The sequence below is a fragment of the Sciurus vulgaris genome (genome assembly GCF_902686455.1).
Source record: "Sciurus vulgaris genome assembly, chromosome: 3".
NCBI lineage: Eukaryota > Metazoa > Chordata > Mammalia > Rodentia > Sciuridae > Sciurus > Sciurus vulgaris.
In genome coordinates this window covers 778,190-800,240 of record NC_136463.1, presented here as the reverse complement: position 1 = coordinate 800,240, position 22,051 = coordinate 778,190, and the positions used below count along the sequence as shown (strand labels likewise).

The window sequence follows — 22,051 nt, the reverse complement described above, 5'->3', positions numbered from 1 at the left end:
AGGGGAGATGCAGTGTGGGCTGTTTACTGTGTGTGGCCTCAAAACAGACTTTCCTGCCTTCCATTTATTCACCCCCTGGTTGGCTGGTAGATCTGCTCTGTGTGGTCAGCGCCCGCTGATCTCTGCTCCCCATCCTCCTCCGTCCAGCCCGCGCTCAGCGCTTGGGCTTGCCCTGGGCACCTCACACCCACCTGCCCTTGTGGCCAGCGGCGGCCTGCGTGGCTGGGAGCCCGGTCAGAGGCAGCTGAAGCCCCTCAGTAGGTGGTGCGTCGTGGGCGCTGGGGACGGCAGCGGGCACCCTGACGGGCGGCATGCAGCCGAAGAGATGCCATGTCCCTGCTCCTCTGCAACGAAAAGGAGGCGAGAGCTCACATCTCAGGCCCAGTCTCTCCTCTGCCCCCTGTCCTCACGTCTGGTGGGCCCTGGCCCTGTCCAGTTCTGTGAGGAAGCCAGGGGCGTTTTCTGCAGCTCAGTCATCTGCTGTCAGCCCTGACTCCAGTCCCATGGCGCTGGGGTGCCCTTCCCTTCTCTGGTCTTCCTGTTCCCCCAATCAGGGTCTTGGCTGATGGGCAGTGTGGCAGCTAGCCCAGATGGCCCGGGGCCACACACATCCCCAGGTTACCAACCTCACCACAAGCAGTGGGGACCCCAGGCCTCAGGGCAGGAGCCCCAGCCCTGGCCATTGGCCATCTCCAGGACAGAGGAGCAAGGGCACAGGCATGAGGAGTGGGTGTAGGGAAGTGCAGGGCCTCAAGGGCACGTGGCCAAGTCTCCCCTCTCCCAGGCACCCCCAACTTAGGGCCCCTGGGGGCCCCATGACCTGCTTTCTTCCCTCCAGGGCCTGGCTGCCCCTGAAACATCCAAGTGCTGACCCACCCTCAGTGATCACCCTCTCCTGGTTCCTGAGTCTCCCACCTGCAGCAGGCCCTCTCCCCGTGGGTGAGAGCAACAGGGTGCAGGGCCCCACCTGCAGGCTGTCAGGCCTTTTTCTCCCGTCCTGTCCCACACCTGCACCTAGAGCACATGGCCAGGGCATAAGATAGCCAGGAAACGAGGATCCCTGAAAGTCGGGTTTGGGGATCCACGTGATTGTGAGCTGGTCAGGCTCTGGGATGCCCCCTGAAAAGACGGCTGCAGCTCAGCTGGGAGGGACCGCTGTGGGCAAGCACCTTCCTTGGGGAGGGAACCTGGCCCTGAAGCCCTCCAGATCTGCGAGCTGGTGGTTCTAAGTGGTCTCCAGACACAGGAAAAAGGACACCTAATGTCCTCAGGCTATGGCTGCTGGGCAGGTGATACTGATGCTGACCAGTGAGCAAGGTATGTGGCCAAGGGTCAGAAGAGTCAAGGAAGAGTGCCCCTAAGTACCCTGGGGCACCCCAGGACATGGGCCACGAACAGGGCTGCCCCAGGGGGCAGATGTGAGCAGGAAAACAGCTCACATCTACCACTCCGTGAAGGCCAACCCTGAACAGCACGTGAGAATCATGTTCATCAGGCCCATGCTGAATGTGCCCACGTGGGTCTGCAGAGAGCACAGACATCCCATTGTCCCTACACCAGCATGTGGATCCAACAACCCAGGCACCCTGGGCTGCTGCCCAACCACATCCTGGGGGTGCAACTCTGATCTCTGCCCTCTGTGCTCAACGAGCTGGACCTCTGCAGAGAACACCCAGGTCCAGGTATGTGTGGGACCCAGAGAGGGCCTTGGTGGCTGGGGAGCACTGTGTGCTGGCCACCTGAAGTGTCTGTGGGCCAAGCTCCCACGAGGCAGCTGCCCACACCTGCAGGGCCCACTGGTGGGACCTGATGCTTGCACCTGGCCCTGGATGTAGGGTCTAAACCAGCTCTTTTAAACCTCCAGCACTGGCACTTTATGGGTTCAGGGGCACCCAAATGTGAACGGTTCCACAGGCAGTGGGGTGAGCCGCCACCCCACACCCTCCCTTGGTTCTGCTGGGGGAAGGTGCCAGCCTGGAAGAGGCAAGCTGCAAGAGGGGCTGGGAAAAGAAAATCCAGCCAGGGCCAGGGATCCTGGCTGTGGGCATCCGGCGGTGGACAGAGGACAGGAAGGCACTGCAGGAGTCCAGCAAAACTGCTGGGAGCTCCCCTCCAGCACATGCGTGCATGTCTGCACAGGGCCTGTCTGTGCCTGGCTCCAGCAACCTCCAAGTGGGTGGACTAGGAAGTCCTGTTCACACCTGACTGCTGCAAATGCACCTTCTGACCCAGTGGGGCCTGGCTGCTGCAAGCTCCTGTGTGGGGAGGGCAGACCAGGAGGTCAGGAAAGGCCTGGGTGTAGCCCAGCTGCAGCAGACCCAGGCCCTGCCTGAGGTGTGCTGTGTGAAGGTGCACCCCCTCCCCGCCCCTGTGGGAGGGAACCAGAGTGGCAGGCACCATGTGGAGCATGCTCTCCACCCCACTGTGGTACCCACCAGCCATCTGGTCAGCTTGCTGCACCGTCCACTTTCCAGCAAGCCTGAGGTGCTGGTATGCTTCTGGCCAGCACAGCCCCTGGGGCATGGAGGTCAGGGGACGATTTCCAAAAGGACCTCAAGCTGGAGAGGGGACCTTGGAATCACCATGTGCATCCCCGCTCCAGCTCACATGCTCCAGAGCCCACTCTGGGAACTTGGGAAGTGTCCTTCCGGAGCATGCCCTAAGCAGGTCCCCAACACTACGGGCTGCAGGGACAAGCAGACTGCACCCTCCATCAGTCTCCATGGCCAACCTGAACCCTTGGAAGACAGCTGATGAAATAAAGACCACTCAAAAGGGGCCGGGAACAAAGGTAGAAGTCATTATGAATTTATTATTTACATAATTGTTAAAGTACACAAATACAGTGGTAGTACAAATGCACAGCTCAGAGACTGGTCACAAGACACAGGATGATACACACTCTAACTACATTGCCTGCCAGTCATGACGGGGTTACAATCTGGGCGAGAACTGTCACAGTCACACCCGAGGGGTCAGGACGAGTCTGCTCCCAGCACAGCCAGCAGTCCCAGGTCGAGGCTCCACCCTCCTGGAACCATGTTGGGGCCATGGGTATTGACAAAGGGTACCTGCCATACAGGACGGCTACTGACAGGCGAAGCCCCAAACTGATTTAACGGGTTTGCCACCACGAAAACCTCAAACTCACTGAGACCCGCCCCAAACTCCATTTGCACTCCCAGACACACGGCCCACCCAGTCAGGCCCCACACTCCAAAATGCTTACAGAGTAACCAGCTCAGGATTCAGGAAAAAGCACTCACAGGCTCAGAAAGACAAATGGCCCACTGGACAGCACCACTGTGCTTGGGGATGCCACCACATACCAGCAGCCTACCCCAGTGCTGTGCCAGGGAGCTCTGGGGAAGGAGGGAAAGCCACTGTGGCACTGCCAGGCCCCACCAAGGGCGCCGATTCCCAGCAGCACTCACTCCACAGGCTGGCAAAAGAAATGGAAATGGACCCGTGCACACGTATACCGCACCTCACCTCCGGGGGGTGCCCCAGAACCTCAGCAGGAAGAGCATCTTAAACTGCAGCTGCAGCAGCAGCAGAGCAGCCAGTGCCAACAGGACAGGACGGGAGAGACCAGGTGGGATCACAGGGCTGCCTCCTCACAGATGTCCAGCCCAAGGTCATGAAGTGGGGAGCCACCTTTCTGGAGGTGGAGTCAGTGCAGCTGGACAGGCACCTGACGCTTGGCACTTCGGGGTGGGCTCCCTTCAGCACACCCTGGAGTCTGAGGACAACCTGCTTCCCTGGCTTCGAGCAGAGGCAGTGACAGTGCCCATGTGCACAGCAGTGTTAGTCTGTTTGGAAACTTCCCAAAGCCAAAGGCAGAGTGGAACCACCACCACCACCAAAAAACCACAAAGGGCCCCCAACAGGACCTCGGGGTGTCTGATTCAGTCCTCTCCCCAGAAAATCAGGAACGCACTTCCAACTTTGACTCTTGGAGCTCCCCGGGCTTCTGGCTGAGCCCCTCAGAGCTCTAGCCCCCACGCCCCTACTCCTGGAAGCCTGAGCCCAGCCGCATTTGAGCAGGCATCTGGGCCTGCAGGAGGGCGAGGAGGCACACAGGTGCAGTGACCACAGCCTGACGAGACCGCCCTCCACAGACAGCACAGCACGAGGAAACAAACAACACACACCCCGTCCTTCACTGCCCCTCTCCTGCCTGGCTCATCTCACACAGACCTCCAGCCAGTGTCTGTCTCAGGAGTCTTCGAAATCAACATCTTTTTTTAAGACCGCAAAACAGACAAGAAAGAAACAATAAAAAGACAGATTTCTTTACACAGATTTAAGCCAGTAATTTTTAGCAAAATGATACAAAACTGTCTTAACCAAGTAGAAGACTGGTAGTTGCAGTGGGGTCGTCAGGGAGCACAGGTTCGCCACCACTGGAGGGAGCTGAGGCTCTTGGCAGGGAGTTGGGTCTCTATGCAAGTCTCCCACACTCTGCTCTTCTGCCCAGCCCCGTGGAAACTGGGCTCACGTGGGGGCCATGCCGGCAGCCCCTGGCGATGGCGGCTCTCAGAGCCTGTCCGTTTAGTTTGTTTTGATTCCCCATGAGCGTCTCTGGGTAAGTGGCCTGGAGGGCTCCCGGCGTTAACATTTCGGGTCTAGACCGGGGGGCGTGTCACTAGTAAAGCCATTGGTAACAGAGTAGATCAGCCATGCATTGTCTGCCCTTCACAGCAAAAAGGAGTCTCATCGGTGCACGACAGACTGAAGACCGCTGGAAGCCACCCGACCGGGAATCTGTCGGAGCCAAAGCACAGGACAAGGTCAGCATGAGGCCAGAGGAGCTGGCCAGCAAGGTGACTAGGCACAAGTACTACACAATGCATCCCAGGGAGGGGACACAGTGCTGCCTGGCCCCAGTCTAGACACCTGTGCCCCGGCTGCACAGAGGGAGCTCTGCGGCCAGGACATGTGCTGAGCAGAAGAAGTGACAGGAAGAGGAAGAAGAGGCGTGTGAGCCAGGAGACCAAGGGCCGTGCTTGGCAGTGACGGCGAGGACCCAAGTCGGACAAACGCCTGCTCCAGTGTCTCCTCCTGGGAAGCAAACTGTGGCTTTGAAAACAGGCGCCCCACTTTGGGGAAGACAAGAAAAGTAGTTTTCGTCAACGCATCTCCAAGAGTGTGCACAGTGTTAAAACTGCAGCAGTTTCCCAGCGTATGGGACCCTTGGAAGCTCAAGCCCCTGCTGGAAGGCGCTACAAGTGCCACGTGGCTGACAAGAAGGGAGCGCAGCGTGGACACCCAGCCATGCACCGACGGCAGGGAGCAGGTGGCTGTGGCTGGGTGGGTTAATACAGACGGCAGCTGCGTGGACAGGATGGCTGGGCAGGGACCAAGTTTGGAAAGAACACAAAATGAGGACAGAGATAATGAGAGAGGAAGAGGGACGACTGAGAGAGCCAGGATGGGCAGAGCCCACCAGGAGCCTAAACGCAGCAAGAGCTCACGAGCCCAACACCAAGCGTGGCGCCACTTAGCTGAGCACGATAGACACGGCCCCGCACGCACACCGGCACGCCCGACTGCCGGCACAGGGAGGCCAAAGGCAAGGCCACAGCAATGGTCCCTTGGGGCTGCTCTGTCCGAGACCAAGGACGGCTTTTCCCCCAGACCGGGCAGTTGACCATAGCTACTCCAGGACACGCGCGGGGAGGACAAAGCAGAAGAAGCCTCACTCTGCCTCCAGCACCTGGCATGCAAGCCCAGCCCGCTGCGAGCCCCCAGGCGGTGGGGAGTGGTGGCTCCCTCCCGGCCCGGCGCTGGCACCTGCTGCGCCCCACCATGAGCACACTCACCCAGTGCTGCCTTCCGCGGAGACGAGCAGCTACTTGCCGTGGTGTTCGAAAGGAATGCTATTCTGAGGTGGGGAAAAGACAGCTGTTGGTAAGCATGCCTCTGGCTGGAGCAGCACTCGAGGCCCTGACCCGATGGCCCACGTGGGGGCTGTGTGTGGACGTGCCTCCTTGCCTTGACCAGGTCCATAGACCCTGATGGTGCTGCCTCAGGAAGCCAGGGAGTAAATGGTGGTCTCTCCACATGGCTCCTGGCTCACTGCCCTCTCATTGCTGGCCCGCAGATGAGAGTGGCCACTTTTTTCTCCAGAAATGAGGACACATGACAGACCCTCCTGACTTCTCACATACTGAGGGAGGCCAGCACCTGGGGGGACGGCAGAGCTGGGCAGGCCCCACCAGTGGGTTCCTCAGCATCTCCAGGTGACACTACGGCATTAGTGGGGCCCTGCGCTGCAACCCTTCTTTGGGGAAAGGCTGTGGACTAAATGAGACATCCAAAGGAGTGACTGGCACCCTCATGGACAGTGCTAAACAGGGAAGGCCTTTTTTCTCCTAGAAGTCACTGGCTGGACACTCTTGTGAGCCCATGTTCTTTTTGGCTGATGAGAACACCTGACACCCACGGACAAGGCCATGTGAGGCTCGTAATCTCCCCAGAGGCTAGCTAATACAGCAGCCCTTCAGAAGAGAAAGGGCCCAGGAGGAAGGAATCACCCTCAAGCCAAGCCTGGGCAGAGACAAGGTCCTGTGGCAGCAAGGCCGCCCTTCAACCTGCACACGACACCATGTAATGACCACACATAAGCGGGGGTGACTGCTGTTTGCTGACCAGACATCCAGGGCGTGAGGACCAGGAGTGCACAGAACCTTTCCAGCACCTCACTGCACTCCACGGGACGCAGAGCTCCCAGAGGGGCCTGCTTCTCACTCCCTCCTACTTTGGCCCACTCTAGAGGGGTCTGAGTGGTGACTGTAGAACTACACAAGCTGGAGTAGCCTCCAGTCCTCTCCCTTCCAAACGGCAGGGTAGACACCTGGATAAAGGTCCAGAAAGAGCTGGCAGAGGGAGGAGCTCTTACTTGAACTTCTTGGATTTGAAACGGGCAGTTACTGAGCACGCTGGCATTGGCGGCGCCCTGGATAGAAAGAGATTCTCTGAAGGACACGGGCCCAGGGTGTCCAACACAGCTGTCCTAAGGTGGTGGAGGGGAAACCCTGTCCTAGAGAAGGATGGGAGCATTGGAGACAGTCTCAACACAAGCAGGCTCCAGAACCTTTTCCTCAACGGCCAGAGGAAAAGCCCAGTACTTCCTCTGGAAGGCGAATGATGGCCAGGGCCCCGGGTTCCAGCCATGTCACACCTCCTCACACAGGCAGCAGAGCGTGCCACGCCCCGGTGCAAAAGGAAACATACTGCCTTGTCACCAGGAGTGCAAGACAGGCCTGCCTGGTACTGGCTGGGCTGCCTCCTGAGGACCTTCCGATGTTCACTCCCCCAGTGCCAAACCCCAACTACTAGATGCTTCATTTCTTAAAAAACAAACAAACAAAACCCCCAGCCCCTTCCTTAGTCTTTGCCTGCCCAGCTGTGGCCCCCTCCCTCCCTCCCAGGACGCACTCACAGTGGCCCAGGTGGATGCTGACACCTGTAGGAGACCTGCTGAGCCCCTGATGCTCTGTGAGGGAGCAATGCTTGGCTCTGCCCACTAAGGGACTAGTCTCACAAAGCTGGCCAGAGCCCAGAACAAAGCAGTTCAAGCAGCTCCTCTCAGACCACCCATAGCTCTGGCCTCCAAGAAGTCCATGACACGCAAGTCCACCACTGTGGAAACCACGAGCAGGTAGGATACTCAGTATGCCACTCACTCGGAGCATGCAGCCCTGGTGGCCCAGGGACACTGCGCTTGCTCAGCAGCATGTTCAGCTCCCCTTCCTACTGACCAGATGGATGCTGCCTCATGACAGAGCTAGGGCTGGTGTTAGGGCCCATCTGAGATGAGCTCCTGCTCGTCCGGGAAGACTGCCTGGGGTGAGCCAGAGAGCAAGAGCCCTCCTGGAGCTCACCTCTGACCCTACCCCACCCATGAGTCTAGGGGGCGGGCCCTAAACTCATGAAGCCAGGAAACCGACACGGTAAGTACACAGTTGTTCTTGTCTGCAGAGGCACGTTAGAGCGCAAGGTCAACAAAGGCAGGGCAAGAGGAGGCCGAGAGAGGAATGGCCACGAGGACAGGCCTGCTCCACGTACTCCATTCTCAGAGGAACAGACCTGACTAGCAAAGGATGGGTGCCTGGTAGCATGAGCCCCCCCAAAGGCCACCGTGGAGCCCTTGGAGGCGGCTACAGGTGTGACTGACATGCGCTCATGGGACTTTCCCATGGAGCCAGCCCTTCCCAGGTGCTCTGCTAGGGTGGGCTCCTGGTCACTGGAGCCGCAGGAGCCTTGAAGGTGGGGTGCTGCAGTGCTCCCGCCCCTGAAGAGATCTCAGCACAGTGCGCAGCCCTGCATGGTGGGCAAGAGGTGGGCACGTGGCTTGGAGATGAACAAAAGGGAACAGGCTCTGCAGAGTTCCCTGCTGTGGTTACAGGTGCAGCTGGGAAGTCAAGCCCCCCAGCAGCTCAGCTCAGCTCAGCTCAGTGCAGCTCGGGCTCCAACCAAAAGGCAAAAAAGAACTAAGAGCATAATTTCCCCATGGGGTAAAAATTCCCAAAAATGTGGTGGGAGTAGAGAATGTCCAGGGCAGTCAGAAGGGAAGAAACCCTTCACAAATCTCATCCCACTCTTGATGAGCCTGGTGCCCGCATGCTAACATATATCCCTACACCTGGGCCTGGCTTGCCCCGGCCAGCTCTGAGCGCATACCTGTGAGGTGGACATGCGAGAGGTATCTTGTCGGCCCGTGAGATCCGAGGAGGAGACATTGACTGGGGCCCCACGGTGCAGCCGCATGCTCACTTTCCGCTCTCGTTCCATGCCAGAGACAGGCCGAGGAGAGGTGTTGGCTACAGAGAGGGAGAAGCCATGGCTGCTGAGGACCCGTGGCTGTCTCACTGGCCTGCAAGTGCAGCAGTGGCCACAGACCACCACAGGGGCTCTGGATGGACTCTCCCAGGGCAGCACCCACATGTGTTCACCAGCTCAGATGTCCAGGCAGCCCAACAACACTGGCTGGCAGTGTGCTCTGAGGCCAATATTCAGCACATGGGGAACTCAAGTAAATTCAGGAAGGGGAAATCTTTGTTGTGGGAAGAGAAAGTTTTATCTGAGAAATCACCAATACTGGTGAGGAGCTTCCACGGAACCCAATGCCCCACAGGTTGTGTCCTGGTCACTCAACTCTCGAGGAGGACTGCCTCAAGTGGGGGTAAACGCAGCATCGACACCAAGTGTCTGGCCTGGGCTCCCAAAGCCACATGAGGTACCCAGAGAGGCACTAAACACAGGAGAGAGAGAAAACTAGTGTCTACTCCACAGGCTTGTTGGGAGGTGTGCTCACCCGTGTGTGAGGTAGGGGTCAGGGGTGTTGGGGGAGCCACTTCCTGGGTCCCCCGCAGGCGGCCAGAGGCTGTGGAAGGAAGGCCGCGGGTGGCTGGATTCCGGGAGTGTCTCAATCGCTCCTCTCGGTCCCGGCGTTCCCGTTCAGCGTCATCTGCGGCCCGGCTGGCACCCTGAGGAGGACACAGCATGATCCCCTTGAGTGTCCAGAGCCCTCTTTCTATTCCCCCACACACTAGAGGAAATCCCACTCCCACTGCTGTGGCGACAAAGCCTGGGGTCCAGCTTCTGTCCTGTGAGGTCCCACCTGTAAACGTGGGGAGGGGAAAGAAGGTGGGAGACTACCCAGGACTAGGGACTGGGGTGGCAGCAGTGGATCACAGAGGGTCCGGCTGGAATCCAGATCCCGACTCAAAGGAAAGGTCACATCACTGTGGCACCAGCCCCACTGGCACCATGCACACTGAGGTCCCTGCTGGACCACTGCTGGTCCCTGCTGGGGCTTTGACGGAGCCGCCGAGCTGAGGCACCCACCACCCTGTGCTCTCTTCACAATGTCCCCAGGCAGACTGCACACCAGTCACAGTCAAATCCCAGTACCACCTGTTTTCCTGTTCAGAGACACGCTGACTCACTCCCAGAAGGCCCAGGGACATGGTGGAGCTAAGGGACTGTGACCCCCACAGCCAGCGAAGCTGGTGGTGCATTACTGAGCCCTTTTCAGAGCCACTCTGCCCGGCTGGCTGAGGACAGGACGGTGCTGGCACGGCACTGGAGAAGAGTGGCGATGCTCCGCGCTGGGCAGCCTGCAGGAGCAGCACAGCACTGCTCTCTCAGCCTGGCGAAGGCACCAGGCCTGCAGGCTAGGCCTCTCCAGGGCCAGTCCACTCTGCAAAAAACTCCTCCCAGCACCACATCTGGTCAGGTGGCTCTAGCTCAGTGTTCCCCGCTGTCCCTCAGTGGGACCAGGCACATGGCACAGTGGTCTGACAAGGCACTTCTGCTCCTCCATCAGATTCTATCACCTGCTAAGGTTCTAATTTCTATTTCCACCTACAAAGAACACGTTTTTAATAAAAGAAGACACAAAAATTCCCCAGAAACCTGAATTCTGTCAGTGCTGTCTAAACGCTAAGGAATTAAACTCACACTCCCAATCCAGGAAGGGTTGCTTGGAGGCTCCTGGGCCTCTCTGCTGCACCCATGGGTTCTCACACACTTCTGATGAGCCAACTGGGACAACAGAGGAGACCAAAGGCAAAACAGCCTGTTACAGAGGCAAACCAGACTGAACTCCAGGCTGCCCACCTGCCTGCTCTCCAAGGATCCTAGGTACACTCTGGAGAGACTGCCAGGCTTCCCAGCAGTGTGTCTGTAGGTACCAGGCCACATCCTCACAGGTGGCTAACCCAAGCTCTCTGACATTGGTGATGGTAAGGTGAGTGCGGTGGTGCATGCCTGTATCCAGAGACTTGGGAGGCTGAGGCAGGAGGACCATGAGCTCAAGGCCAGTCTGGCAACTTAGGGAGAACTGTTCTCAAGATGAAAACTAAAAAGGCTAGGGATGTGGCTCAGTGGCAGGTAGTACCCTGGGTTCCAGCCCTGTGCTCCGCTATGAGAAGATCTGCACCATGGGCCCACTCCAGGGTACACCCCTGCCCACACCAGCAGACTCCACAGGCCTGCAGGCAGAGATCCACAGAGACCAAAGCCTGTGAAACCTGAACCCCACACAGCAAGACTGGGAGGTGCAGCCCTGAAGGTTGACAGGACTGAGCGGGCGGTGCCACTTACAAACTTGAGCATGTTCCAGTCGAACACGTAGTCATAGGAGAAGCCCTGGCGATGGAACAGATTTCTGAAGAGCTGCCTCAGGTAGGAGTAGTCAGGTTTGTCATCAAAGCGCAAGGAGCGGCAAAAGTTCAGGTATGTGGCAAACTCAGCTGTAAAACAAGGAGACTCAAGGCTAACAACAGAGGCTGACTGCAACCCAAGAGAGTCCTTAACACCCCTGTTCACTACCCTGGCCTTCACCCTGGAGGCATGCAGGTGAAACCTGAATTACCATCATGTCAAGGAAGAGCTGCTGGGACTCAACAGGGCTGGGGATGGAGCTAGGGGCGAGGGCCATTAATTGGTGAGCCCTGAGCTCAGAAGTACACTAATGGAGATATACCAACCATCCCCACTGGCTTCTTGTTCTCTCAACAGAACAAGAGACCCTGGGGTTGAGCTCACCCCCAAAAACACCAAAAAAGAGAACAAAAATTCACCATCACAGAGCAAAAACTGTTTTTATCTAGGTTATTTATCCCAGAGGCAGTCCCACAAAACACAGAGGGCACTCCTTGGGTTATGCCTTGGGAGGCTGAAGCAGGGCAGGGGCAGCTGACCATGGTCAGTTTAAAGGACAGTATGACCACTGGGTCTGTCCCCTTCCTATGTGTACATGCAGTTTCCTAAGGCTGGGACCTGCCTCTCCTGAGCCTCAGAAAGGCTCTCAGAAACGCAGCAGCAGGAGAGGGCTGGCTGTCACTATCACACAGAAACACCCCTTTCTCGCCAGCCTTCTCGCAGGTGAGTCTCCCTATAGAAGACGTAGGCGGATGCTCTGCAGTGGCACAGGTACCAGCCAACATAGGGGCAGGCCGCGTGCTGCCGCCAGGGAAGGTGGCAAGGGACTCACAGGGATAGCCTTTGCACAGCACTTCAATGGGAGTGGACATCTTCTTCTCACTGATCCTCTCATACTTCTGCCTCTTGGTGGCGGCCTTCAGCCCCTGCCAGGGGAGAGAGCCCAGGTTGAAGTACATCAGCACGTACCCCAGAGACTCCAGGTCGTCCCTTCGAGATTGTTCTGGAAAGAGAAAGGGAAAGTGTGAAGGGCAGTACATGTGTGCACATACAAAAGCGAAAGATTACCAAACATGACAAGGGAAACGAATTTTAAAAAATAACAGAAAAATAGCCAAGTGTGGTGGTACACATCTGTTAATCTCAGCAATCCAGGAGGCCGAGGCAGCATAATCCCAAATTCGAGGCTAGATTTGGCAACTTGGAAAGATCCCGTTTCAAAAATCAAAAATGAGAAGGGCTGCGGGTGTAGCTCACTGGTAGAACACCCTTGGGTCCAAATCCCAGTACCACAAAAAAGATTAAAGATTAAAAAAAAAAAAAAAAAAAAAAAAAAAGCACACACACACACACACAAGATTTTAAAATAACAGGAAAATGGCCAGCTGTCTGCTACAATGGTTTGACAACAGCCTCCAGACCTCTGGGTTCTGAGCACTGTTCATGTCCACAACCCTGAGGCCACCTGAGAAGCTGGCCTCTTCCCAAAGCTGAGGGACAGACGTGCCCAGAGGCACCCAAGGAAGGTGGCACCACGCCCAAGGCTCACCGATTCCAAGGTGTGTGTTGATGGAGGCGTACCGCGCCGTCCCAGTGAGGTTCTTGTTCTCTCGGTACGGGATGTGCTGGTGGGTCCTCGCGTCCCGATACTTCTTGGCCAGCCCAAAGTCGATGATGTAGACCAGATTGCCCTTCTTCCCTAGGCCCATGAGGAAGTTATCCGGCTTCACATCTCGATGGATGAAGTTCTTTGAATGAATGTATTCGATACGACTAATCTACAAGTAGAGAAGCAATGGCGAGAGATGACATCCCAGAGCATCAGCCTTAAAAATGGAATGTGCTCTCTATTCCTCAGTCAGAGCAGAGTGAACTAACAATCAGGAAGGTGGACTCATAACTGAGCAGTTGCATCCCTGGGCAGCTTCAGCTCTCTTGCCCCAGGCCTGGATGTCTCCTCTCCCTCGCTCTGCAGGGTGGACAGACAGCAGACTCCACTAGACAATGGTGTGCACCAGCTGGACTCTTCACAGGCCACACACAAGAATCCCCTCAGAAACCACACCAAGTTACTGGGAATCAACTGTGTGATCCCGAGAGAACCTGGGAAGTCCATCAATACAACCATATACTCAGCAATGCTGTGGGGAGGGAGTTCTCTCCAAACCAATCAAGGAAGGCTGAACAAATTCCTGTTTAACAGGTCTAATAATGGAGAAATAGCAGCAGAATAACTTAATCCATCAGGCCAACAAATGTTTACCAAGTGTCTACAGTGTTTGGGCACATCAGAGAAAGGAATGCTTACCATTTGATCAGCGAGCAGCAGGACAGTTTTGAGACTGAACTTCCTGGAGCAGAAGTTAAAGAGGTCTTCCAGGCTGGGTCCCAGCAGCTCCATCACCATGACGTTGTAGTCCCCCTCAGCCCCACACCATCTGATAGTAGGGATGCCCACTGGAAGAGAAGACAAACAGAGCACTTGAGCCCAGACCACAGCAATGACTCTACTCAACTGACAGATATCAGGGGTTCAGGGTAGTGCTGAGGGGGTCATAGGACCCTACGAAACTGCCCTCAAGGACCAGAAGCCGAGATTAAGCCACAAATGTGAAAAACAACATAGAACAGACTCTATGGAGGGTTAGAGCAGGCAGTGAAGGGAAATGAGATAGCACCTATGCTGACTTCACAATGCTGGCCTCTAAGGGCAGGAAGTGCGAAGCACAGGAAAGAAAAGGCAGGGGGGCCAGACAGCAGATGTGTAGAAGGGACCAGCAGGGCCTGCTAGAGACCACGGCCGCACCAGAGAGCTCTGCAGTGCAAGACCAAGAAAAAAAAGAGAAAGGGAGCTGCTGTGGGCTGGGTAGGAGAGAAGAACATTCTTTTACTCTAATGTTGATGAGAAAAGTAAAAGCAATGGAAACTCTTAGGGAGTCACAAACAACCCAGGTTTTTAACAGCAACTCAATGAAAATAAAGACAAGATAAATCTAACAGAAACAAGTAATTCAGAAGACCACACAAGGGAGGACAGATCTGAAAACATCAATCAGTACTCCATGACACACCTGGCACAGCCCCTGGCTACAGAAGGCACAGAGAAGCTGAGAGCATGATCTCGACCACGGCCGCCTCCAGGTCAGGACCCAAGTGCTACAGGAACTAGCACGCTGCTCACAGGACCTCCCAGGGCCATGGCTGGTTCTCTGCTCGCTCTCCTGCAAGCTCCCACACGTGTCCCGACCACTGCTCTATGAATAGGCCACAGGCCTCTTGGCCCCTTCATAACAAGACTCAGCCTCATTGTAAGCTTTGATACCAACAGGGAAATCCTCCCACTCAGAAATCACTTCAAGATGGGCGTGGTGACACATAGCTGTGATCCCAGCAACCTGGGAGGCGGAAGCACAAGAACTGCCAAATTTGAGGCCAAACTCAGGAACTCAGCAAGATCCCATCTCATAGTAAAAAGGCTGGGGATGTGGCTCAGTAGTACCCCTGGGCTCAATTCCCAGTGCCAAAGGAAAATAAAGTCATTAGATTTTTCCTTGAGTAATGTGTCCAGTACTTTATCTTGAGAAATCCTTTCTCTTTCTCACCTCAAGAGTCAGGAAAAAATCTATTATTTTCCTGTGAAAGTATAGAAATTGAACTTCCAGCAGAGATGGAGTAACAGAAACCCAATCATCCCCACACTTGCAATATCCAAGGAAAACCCAAACACCACACAAAACACAGAACAAAGTTTCTGAAACAGACAGCCTCAGGCAGATGACACTATACCCTTGCCCCCTGCACCCCAGTTCCTGAGTGTGGCCATAAAAGAATCAAAAAGACCAATATAACTGAACTTCATTCCAGAACACAGCTGAGAAAGAAGCTGAGCATTGTGAAAATGCACAGCCCACAGAGCATGGAATCCGAAGGCCACCAGACATGTGAGAAGGCAGAAAGTCACCCAGTGAGGTCAAGCTTGGAAACCAACCCAGTTGCTGGAATCCGCAGAGAATGACATGAGATCTAAGTTATAATGAGGTGTCACTGTCAAGGAAGTTGACGGCATAGACACAGATATAAAGACCCAAATCTCATGCCTACAGGCGAGAACCACGGCATCTGAAGTGAAAGCACACGAGGTGGAATAAGGAACAGGACGCCACGGACTCACCAACTTGAGCACACAGAGAGCACTGAAGCCCAGAGGAAGCTACCCAGAGCCTCAGTGAGCTGCGGGGCAACCCCAAGCCGCAGATGGAACCAGAGCCCGGGAGGGAAGAGGACAGAGTCCAGATCTGTGAAGCCATAGCACAGGACCACAACAGGAACATGCAGCCCCAGCAGCCCTGCACCACCTGTGGTGAAGGGAAGTCCTTGGCTGCAGAGGAAGAGCACCAGGCGTCGGGTCTGCACCCTCACACAGGGAGCACAGCAGTCACCAACAGCCCACCCTCGTCATCACTCATTTCTTTTATTTGAATCAAATTGGCCGTTTGATAAAAACTGAAAGATAAAAGAATATAAAATTCCAAACTACAGAGTGTAAGACCTGACTTTACAGAATAAGAGTAAGTCTACCTACCTGGGACCACGGGTAAACCTGTACTGAAGTCATTCAAAAAGCTGACTCATTCAACACTCTGAAAATCTGCAGCACCATGATCACCTAAGTATGTGACCAAGCATCCAAACACCAGAGACACAATATAAGACGCCCGTCAGCTGGTTTACTGTCAGAGCACTTTGATGGCCTCCTTAGTACCACCTGGGTGGCCTGCAGTGATTCTGTCGTTCCAGTTCACTTAACAAAATCTCAAGATTCTGAGAACACGCAGTGACCTTGAAACACCACTGCTTGCTGTGAGGCCTGACCAGGCAGCTTTCAACCCTGTTCACAGATCCCTGGACAGGGGCCCGCCTGCTGTATGGGCACCTTGTTCCTTCTGGCGCTGTTTCAGGTTCACCGTAGCTCTCCGGTCCCATTCCAGAGCTGGGCACCTCTCCAGTCTGGGTTCCTCTCAAGTGAGAACCATGCAAGGGCCAGGTGTGTCACTGCTCCCAGGCCCCATCTATGTCCAGAGCAAGACAGCTCCAATCAAGAGCACTCCACAGCAAGCTGCAGTACTTGGAGTACTGTGATTCATCTTGCCCTTCCCTCTTCTCCCTCAATTCTAGACTCATCTTGCCAGGAAAGAAAAGCTGCTGGATTTTGACTGAAATTTCACTGAATTAAGAGCAACTCAGAAAACTGACATCTCAAGTGTTCCTTTCTAGATATCTTTAAAAAAAAAATTTTTTTTTTTTGCTATTGGCATTTTAAAAACTATGTTCTGTAATTGATTATTGTTGGTGTAATAAAACGAAATGACCATATTTTGCTCTTAAGCTAACTAAGCTAAACTTATCCCTTCTGGATTCACTAAGTTGAAAATTTTATTGTCTATGAATGACAGCAGTTTGCAGGATGTATTAGGTCAAAAAAAGTCACAAAAGCTGACTCTGGAAGCAATAGCTGCAATGGGCTAGGGATCGTGGCTTTGGCAAGCCACCTCAGGCGGCAGGGCCGGCTGGAGATTTACAGCAACATCACTACAACTCAGTTGTCACCTACCAAACTGACAGAAATGTGGAATGATCTCTTTAATAAAGAAAAAAAGAGGCAGTTATCACTAACTCCCCAAACTGAGAAGACTGAAGTTAAACATGTTGGCAAAACTGATCCCGGCACTGTCTTTGTGATGAATAAAAACATTTCAACTCCTTACAGTTGTGTCATGCATTTGAGTGAGTGGTACTGCAGGAAGTCCATTCTGGCTCTTGTGGACGGACAGCCCTGGGACATGTATAAGACTTTGACCAAGTCCCTGTGAAATTAAATTTCTTACTTTCAAAGATCATGATCCAAGAGAAGTAAATAAGGCTTATTGGTGTTCTTGTGCCATGATGATGGCTGTGTGATAGAGAGAGCATTCATCTAGTAGTTGGTCAGTTTGGTCCAGAGCTCCAGAAGTTCCTGTAATTGCTGGAGACTTCTGTTATGATGTAGTTTTGGATAAAAGACTAGATGAGTGGATGCCAACAAAAGAGAACTTGCGTTACATCACAAAAGATGCTCATGCTTTAATTTATAAAGATCTTCCATTTGAAACTCTGGAAGTTGATGCAAAAGTAGCATTAGAAATGTTTCAACACAACAAGTACAAATTAGATTTTATAGAAGAGAAGGCATCTCAGAACCCTGAAATAGTAAAGCTACATAGAATTGGTGACTTCATCAATGTGAGCGAGTGCCCTCTTATTCCAAGAACAAGTATTTGCTTCCAGTATGAAGTGTCAGTCACAATCTTCAACCCGCTCAGCCAAGTCTTGTAAGAAGATTCCAGGGTTTTTTCTTTATCCTTTCATTTAAGAGCACATTTTACAACATGGGATAAGGTATTGGAAAGATCTTGGCAACTTATAACTGAAGATCACTAAACCACAGAGAAAAGTATGTCTACCTAACAACTCCAAAAATTAAATATGTATAATAAAATAAAGGTTTGTAATATAATGTTTTTATGTGCTTGGAGAGATAACTTTTCCTCCCTAAGATTGATGTCCATCTTTACCTTTTCATTTCTGTAAAGGGTAAAACAATTTATGTTGTTCCCAATAAAAATGTAACAGAAAAAAAAAGTTACAAAATATAACTGTAATACACAACATTCAAAACTGTATCCCTCTGGGTACTGAGTTCCTTCCAGGATGAAGGCAGCACTAACAGTGGTAACAGTATTAACACCTGTGGCACTAGAGACAGAATAAAATACAGTTACCAACAAGGGGTTCCTGCTCTCAGGGATCCCCGGCCATAAGAGATGAAGCTTGTGGCATGCTTCATTCTCAGCTGTCAGCGAACGGGTGGTGAAGTCCAGTGCACGAATGGCCACAAAACCATTCAGGAGGACATTCCTGCTGATGCAAGGCAAAGAACTTTCTGGTCACGCTAATAAATGGGACTCTCTGAAACCAGGCATTTCATACCAGCAAAATCCAGAACCTAAAACAGATCTGTGCCTGAAAAGTGCTGATTCTGGTGTTTCTGTGGAAACAACTAAAGCCAGCAGGTTAGACCAGAGACCCAAGCACCATGAGCTGGAGACAGGCTATCTGCTGCTGCCACTTGTAGTTGTAAACATGGATGCTTCCCTTCATGGGGTCTAAGAACTAAACAAATATCTGGGGTGAAAACAGGGGACAGGGTCAGATACTGGTACACATACCTTCCATTATGACTTGTGTTAAGATGTACTAATGTGGGGACTCGGCATTAATACAAATAAAATTCTTCATGAATTTTTCAGCAATTCAGCCTTAGAATGACTAAAAATAAAAATGGCAGCTGGGCACACTGGTGCATGCCTGTAATCCCAGATAATCAGTAGGGTGAAACTAAAGAATCTCAAGTTCAAGGCCAGAATGGACAAAACAACAAGACCCCATCTAAACACACAAAACCCCTGCCAAATGTTTCCAGACACTATTGATATTTAGATTTTGAAAAAACATTAATTTCTCGTGGGATGACAGAAACAAAAACAGAAGAACAGGGCTCAGGGTGCAACTCAGTGGCAGAGCACTTGCCCAGCATGCACTAGGCTCTGGATTCAATGCCCCACATTGGAAAAACACCCCAGAACCCTGGAAACACAAATGGGCAAGGGACTATGGAGACAGACTGCTGCAGGCAGGTGCCCATGCTCCAGCAGGGAGTCCAAGTCCCTGTTGGGTTGAGGGGCACAGGCGTCCACTCTAACACGTGCCACATCTTTCATGTTACACAGCTGAGTTCTCGACACCTGGTGACAGAAGGATCACAGTGTGTGCACCCCTGCCCCAGACCCCACCACAGCCACTTTCACCTTGACCAGAATCCAGCAAAATGTTCTGGGTTGGGGGGTTACCAAAGAGTATTCTAAAGCTACTTCTGGGGCACGTTAGGATTGGAAAAGAGCAGGTACTACGGTCTATAGGTCTCATCTGGCAGTAACTTAGTATTGATAAACACCAGCTGTCAATCCCAGTCTTTCACCAACACAGCTCATTTTAATTTATTTCTGCTCTTTTTGGGTGTTTTCTTTCCTTTTTAATTTTTATTTACTTATTTTTTTGGCACTGGAGATTTAACCCAGGGTGTGGTTACCACTGAACCACATCCCCAGCACTTTTAAAAATTTGAGATAAGGTTTCACTAGGTCCTTGCTTAGTTGCTGAGGTTGGCCTTGAACTTGTGATCCTCCTGCCTCAGCCTCCTGAGCCACTGAGATTACAGGCATGCACCACCACATTTTCAGCCTACTGTCCCAACCAGACTGTGGACAGATGAAGTCCCTCGGCACATCATGAGGCTCAGTGCTGCAGGAACCCAGGTTTCGTGCGTGCCAGGCAAGCGCTCTACCACTGAGCTGCATCCTCAGTCTTTTTAAAAACAGAATCTCACTAAATAGGCCAGGCTGGCCTTCAACTCCTGAACTCAAGTTCCTGCCTGTGTCCCTGGAACACCAGGGAGCCTCCTGTATTTCACCTGGAGCATGACGTTGAAGACATGGTACCTCCTTCATAGGAGCACTATGACAGTGAGGACAGCATGTCCCCTGAAGCAGCTGTGACCACCGGGGGGCAGTAGCTCTCTGGTCAGGCACCATGGCACCCCCAGCCTTTACAAGTTTCCCAGGGGAAGCCTGTGCTGTAAGTCAGAGTATGGACCACAGCCACTTAGCCCTGAGCTTCGTCTTCTGGAACATCCTGGGACGACCCACATCACGCAAGATCCGAACAAGCACCATCAGAGGTGCTCACTGTCTCTTTCTGAAGAACAATCCGCACCCACCTGCACAGAGGACATGCCGCAAGAGGCGGGAGCGCAGTGAAACACAATGCAGAACAGGCAGAACAGGCACCTTCATCCTGTACCTGCTGACCCTGGTGTGGTCCTGGCTAGAATCTGCCCAACAGGAACTGCCAGATGATGTACTCTGCTTCCCCTTTTGTGGTGCTAGAACCCGGGTTCATGCATGCCAGGCAAGTGCTCTACCATGGAGTTGCACCCTCAGCCCCTTTTAAGACAGAATCTTACTAAGTAGGCCGGGCTGGCCTCCACTTGTGATCCTCCTGCTTCAGTCTCCCAAGTAACTGGGATTACACGATGTGCACCACTATGCCCAGCTGCAACATTACAGTTTTTTAAAACAAACCTTCAAGGTATCTCCCAAGCATGCAACCAGGGTTCAACACCCTTGTTTTATCCAAGAGTAAAATCTGACCCACGTCTGGGGAATGGTAATCAAAGATGCTTCTGGAATCATGCCTGACTCCAGAATCCTGGAAGTGATGTGGGCAAAAACAAGGGAGTAAGTGACTCCTCCCACTCTATGTTAGAGACTCAAAGCAGGAGGTGATGACGCCCACCAGGGGCAGCTGGCATGTCTGTGGACAGTGGCAGAGAAGAGCATGCATAGCATCAGAGTGGTGCTGGGTTAGACCTGCTCTGAGTGGAACACGCTCCTCTCTGGCCGTCACTAGACGTCTGCCTGCACCAGCGCCCATCCTGGGCTCATACTGTTCTTCCCGCTCCCCTCACAGGCTCCCCAGTTTGCATGTTCTCATGGAGAATCAATCCTTAATGCTTTTTTTAGGCTTGTGGGTTTTATGTAACCCCCACCAAAGCCCAAACCCAGTGTCATCTTGTTCTACCCAACTCGTCACAACCTCAAAGCTACACATAACCTCTATGCCCCTGAGAGGCTGATCCTCTACAGAAGGCCCTCAGGACTGGGTTTCTGCTGACCTCTCCTTGGGACAACACTGTGGGAGGGATGACACCAGAGAGTTGTCATCCCTATGGCCTCCTCTGGTCACATAAAGCCCAAGGTGGACCACAGAAATAGGTATGCTGTTTTGGGATGTGTCTGCTACCACAGACACTTTGTTACAGAAATGCCAGTTCACAGATTAAACTGCTTTTGTGGAGGGAAGACCTCAAGCCTCAAAGATGCCCTCAGTACCCGACTTCTCCCGCTGGCCCTTTTGGTCAATGAAGGCAATGTGGATGAATGTGGGGGCTCCCCTCTACACTCCAACTACAACCGTACTGCAGGCAGCTCTAGCTGAAGCACAGCCATCCCTTGGATATGACCCTGCTCCACACGCAGGTGAGATGGACCACAGGAAGCCACGTTGGTGAGCGCACCCTCCACAGTGCTGCTGTGCTTCATGCTTTCAGTTCCCCAGATGAAAACCCTGCTCCACTAGACCCAGTCTACAGTCCAGAGCACTCTGAAAGTAAGACTGAGATCAAGATGTGTGCTCTCTGGTCCCAGATCTTGTGCACCAGCTGGATGCAGGTACCCCAAGGCCTTGGGGCAAGGTCTCACAGAACTGGATCAGGGACTGACTTGAAAGGCGTCACAGAAGTAGCCGAGTTGAAAACCTTTATTTTATTCAAGAGGAAACTGGAGCTGGATGGTCTGAAGGGCCTCCCCAAAGCTGTAAGCATAGGGTGTGGCCCACCAGAGGTCCCAGCATCATATGCAATATCACTGGTGACACTTGCCACCATCAACAGACCATGCATTTTAAAATTCATGCAAATCCTACATTTCAAAGATAGAGTAACCTAGTGGGAAGCTAAGGAAGGTGGTGTGTAAGCAGAAGAGCAAGACTATTTCATTTTCTTGAGTGAGATCTTCTGCAGCTGAGCCAGTCTCTTTTAAGAAAGAAGCCCTAAACAACTTGGTCAAGGGTGTGGACGGACATCTCCTCCTACTTTCCCAAAATAAATAAGAGACTGGCTTGAGATATATCCTCTCCCTTACTGGATAAAGCTTTGGTTTCT

The 22,051-nt window shown here is 53.1% G+C and overlaps 1 protein-coding gene and 1 pseudogene across 4 annotated transcripts in view; one reads left to right on the top strand and one right to left on the bottom strand.

Annotated features, from left to right (window-relative positions):
* Positions 1 to 16: 16 nt before the first annotated feature.
* Positions 17 to 22,051, bottom strand: part of CSNK1D (casein kinase 1 delta) — a 29,439-nt gene continuing 7,404 nt past the window's right edge. The window contains exons 3-10 of one of the 3 annotated variants that reach the window (XM_079131022.1): positions 13,484 to 13,632; positions 12,725 to 12,953; positions 12,008 to 12,178; positions 11,116 to 11,264; positions 9,323 to 9,494; positions 8,689 to 8,828; positions 5,826 to 5,887; positions 4,275 to 4,767 (exon numbers count right to left, since the gene is read on the bottom strand). In XM_079131022.1, coding sequence (XP_078987148.1) covers positions 5,855 to 5,887; positions 8,689 to 8,828; positions 9,323 to 9,494; positions 11,116 to 11,264; positions 12,008 to 12,178; positions 12,725 to 12,953; positions 13,484 to 13,632 — 1,043 coding nt within the window. In that variant the 3' untranslated portion in view covers positions 4,275 to 4,767; positions 5,826 to 5,854. Of the gene's footprint in view, positions 345 to 4,274; positions 4,768 to 5,825; positions 5,888 to 8,688; positions 8,829 to 9,322; positions 9,495 to 11,115; positions 11,265 to 12,007; positions 12,179 to 12,724; positions 12,954 to 13,483; positions 13,633 to 22,051 lie in introns of those variants that run through there. The other 2 variants (XM_079131020.1, XM_079131021.1) reach the window with 2 other exon arrangements.
* LOC306656151 (large ribosomal subunit protein mL39-like) lies at positions 13,639 to 22,042 on the top strand (annotated as a pseudogene). The gene has a single exon. The product of its transcript is annotated as a large ribosomal subunit protein mL39-like (transcript).